At 41.9% G+C, this 1,776-nt stretch overlaps 1 protein-coding gene across 1 annotated transcript; it reads right to left on the bottom strand.

Moving 5' to 3' along the window:
• Window positions 1-292: 292 nt before the first annotated feature.
• LOC143643827 (olfactory receptor 10N1-like) lies at window positions 293-1,225 on the bottom strand. The gene has a single exon (XM_077112323.1). It carries the CDS (start codon window positions 1,223-1,225, stop codon window positions 293-295), a length of 933 nt encoding a protein of 310 aa, XP_076968438.1.
• Between the last annotated feature and the right edge of the window lie 551 nt (window positions 1,226-1,776).

Below are 1,776 nucleotides of genomic sequence, written 5' to 3'. Positions count from 1 at the left end.
CCAGACATCACGGACTTCCCATTACATGGATAAGAAATCTGTCTCCAGTTGGGCGCTCTGCTGCTTGGATACCTTACTCAGTAGAGAAACACCAAGAATAATATTAGTTACAAAGATCTTTTGAAATAACAAGTTACAGGGAACAGAAACATAGAATTTTTTATTAGGAATATAAAATATAACAATTTAAGAGAAATAATCATCATTTTTTTGCTTATTTGTTTTAAAGAGGAAACATTGGAGTATGATGATAAGATGTGATATTTCAAAATATCAATTTTAAATCCATAATTTATTCCAGGACAGAACTTACAACATTGTGGAACAACCTTTTCAGGGATCTTTTCACTTCCTTGTTCCTTAAGGAATAGATTAATGAGTTCAGCATGGGTGAGACCAGATTATTTAGTATTTGCACCATGGCATCAACCAAGGGTTTGGGTGTGGGCTGCAGGTAGATGATGATTACAGGTCCATAGGCACAGAGTACTGCCATGAGGTGGGCACTGCAGGTGGAGAAAGCTTTCTGCCGACTTTCTGCTGAACGGATTCTCAAAATGGCAATCCCAATGCCAGTGTAGAAGACACAAATACTGAGCAAAAGTGTTAAAGCCAGAAGGCTAACGTTGGTGGAACCCACCCTCTGGGCCAGTGAGCTGTCAGTACAAGCCAGGGGCAAGATAGCAGGGATGTCACAGAAGTAGTAGTTCACGTGATTAGGGCCACAGTAGGCTAACTGAAAGGTAAAAGTGATCAGCGTGGTGGCATGAAGACAACCCACCAACCAGGTCCCTATGACTAAACCCACACAGACCCTGGGCTTCATGATGAGCACATACCTCAGTGGGTGACAGATGGCAACAAAGCGATCACAGGCCATCACAGAATAGAGGCAGCCTTCAGTGGAACCAAGCAAATGATAGAAGAAGAGCTGTGCAGCGCATCCCTTATAAGAGATGGCTCGGCTCTGGCCAGAGAGGTAGAGTAGCATCTTGGGACAGGTTACAGAGGGGAACAGTATGTCAAAAATGGATAGGAGTCCCAGGAAGAAATACATCGGGGTGTGGAGAGTAGAGGAGGAATAAATGGCCAGGAGGATGAGGAAGTTGCCAAACAAGGTGAAGAAGTAGATGAGTGAGAAGATGACAAAGAGCACAGTCTCCAGTCCCTCCGTCTGAGGTATTCCCAGCAGGAGGAACTCATTCAGCTCCGTCTGATTCCTCATGTTCTCCCATGGGTGGTCTGGGTGGAGAGAGAAGTTATGAAAATGTGAATGTTTCAGGGTAGGGGGGCAATCATTACAGCCCTAAGAGGAATATATCAACCTAAGCATGATGATGAAATTAGGAATTAGAAACTTCTGTGAAAAACATTTACAGGTTGGTAAAGGAAATTTGTCCCTTTGTATCTGGAGATATTTGTTCCTTCAGGAATGTTCTTGGAGATGAAGCAAAATAAAATATTCACATGATGAACCACTGGTTTGGCTACAAAGACAAAGATCTCAATACTAAACAGATGAACATTATCTAATTAATGTCCAAAACCATTTATACAAAAAGGATTGCCCTAAAAATAGACCAGCCTGACAGCCTGATTCATGGGACTCCTTTTCATAGAATTTCACCAGTTATTGAAGAACATGGTCAAATACTCAAAACACTCATGAAAGGGCAATTCGGGCACCTAACTATGATCAGGTCCATGGATTATTACACAGTGCAATGAGCACCAGGATTAGGGTTGTAGTAATATCATTTGAATGGATATTTTCCT

This window comes from Tamandua tetradactyla, chromosome 8 (genome assembly GCF_023851605.1).
Source record: "Tamandua tetradactyla isolate mTamTet1 chromosome 8, mTamTet1.pri, whole genome shotgun sequence".
Classification (NCBI taxonomy): Eukaryota; Metazoa; Chordata; class Mammalia; order Pilosa; family Myrmecophagidae; genus Tamandua; species Tamandua tetradactyla.
This window is presented reverse-complemented; position numbering and strand designations above follow the sequence as displayed.

Excerpts from the sequence above, each read along its gene's own strand:
- LOC143643827 (XM_077112323.1), bottom strand. The coding sequence starts at position 1,225 with ATGAGGAATCAGACGGAGCTGAATGAGTTCCTCCTGCTGGGAATACCT.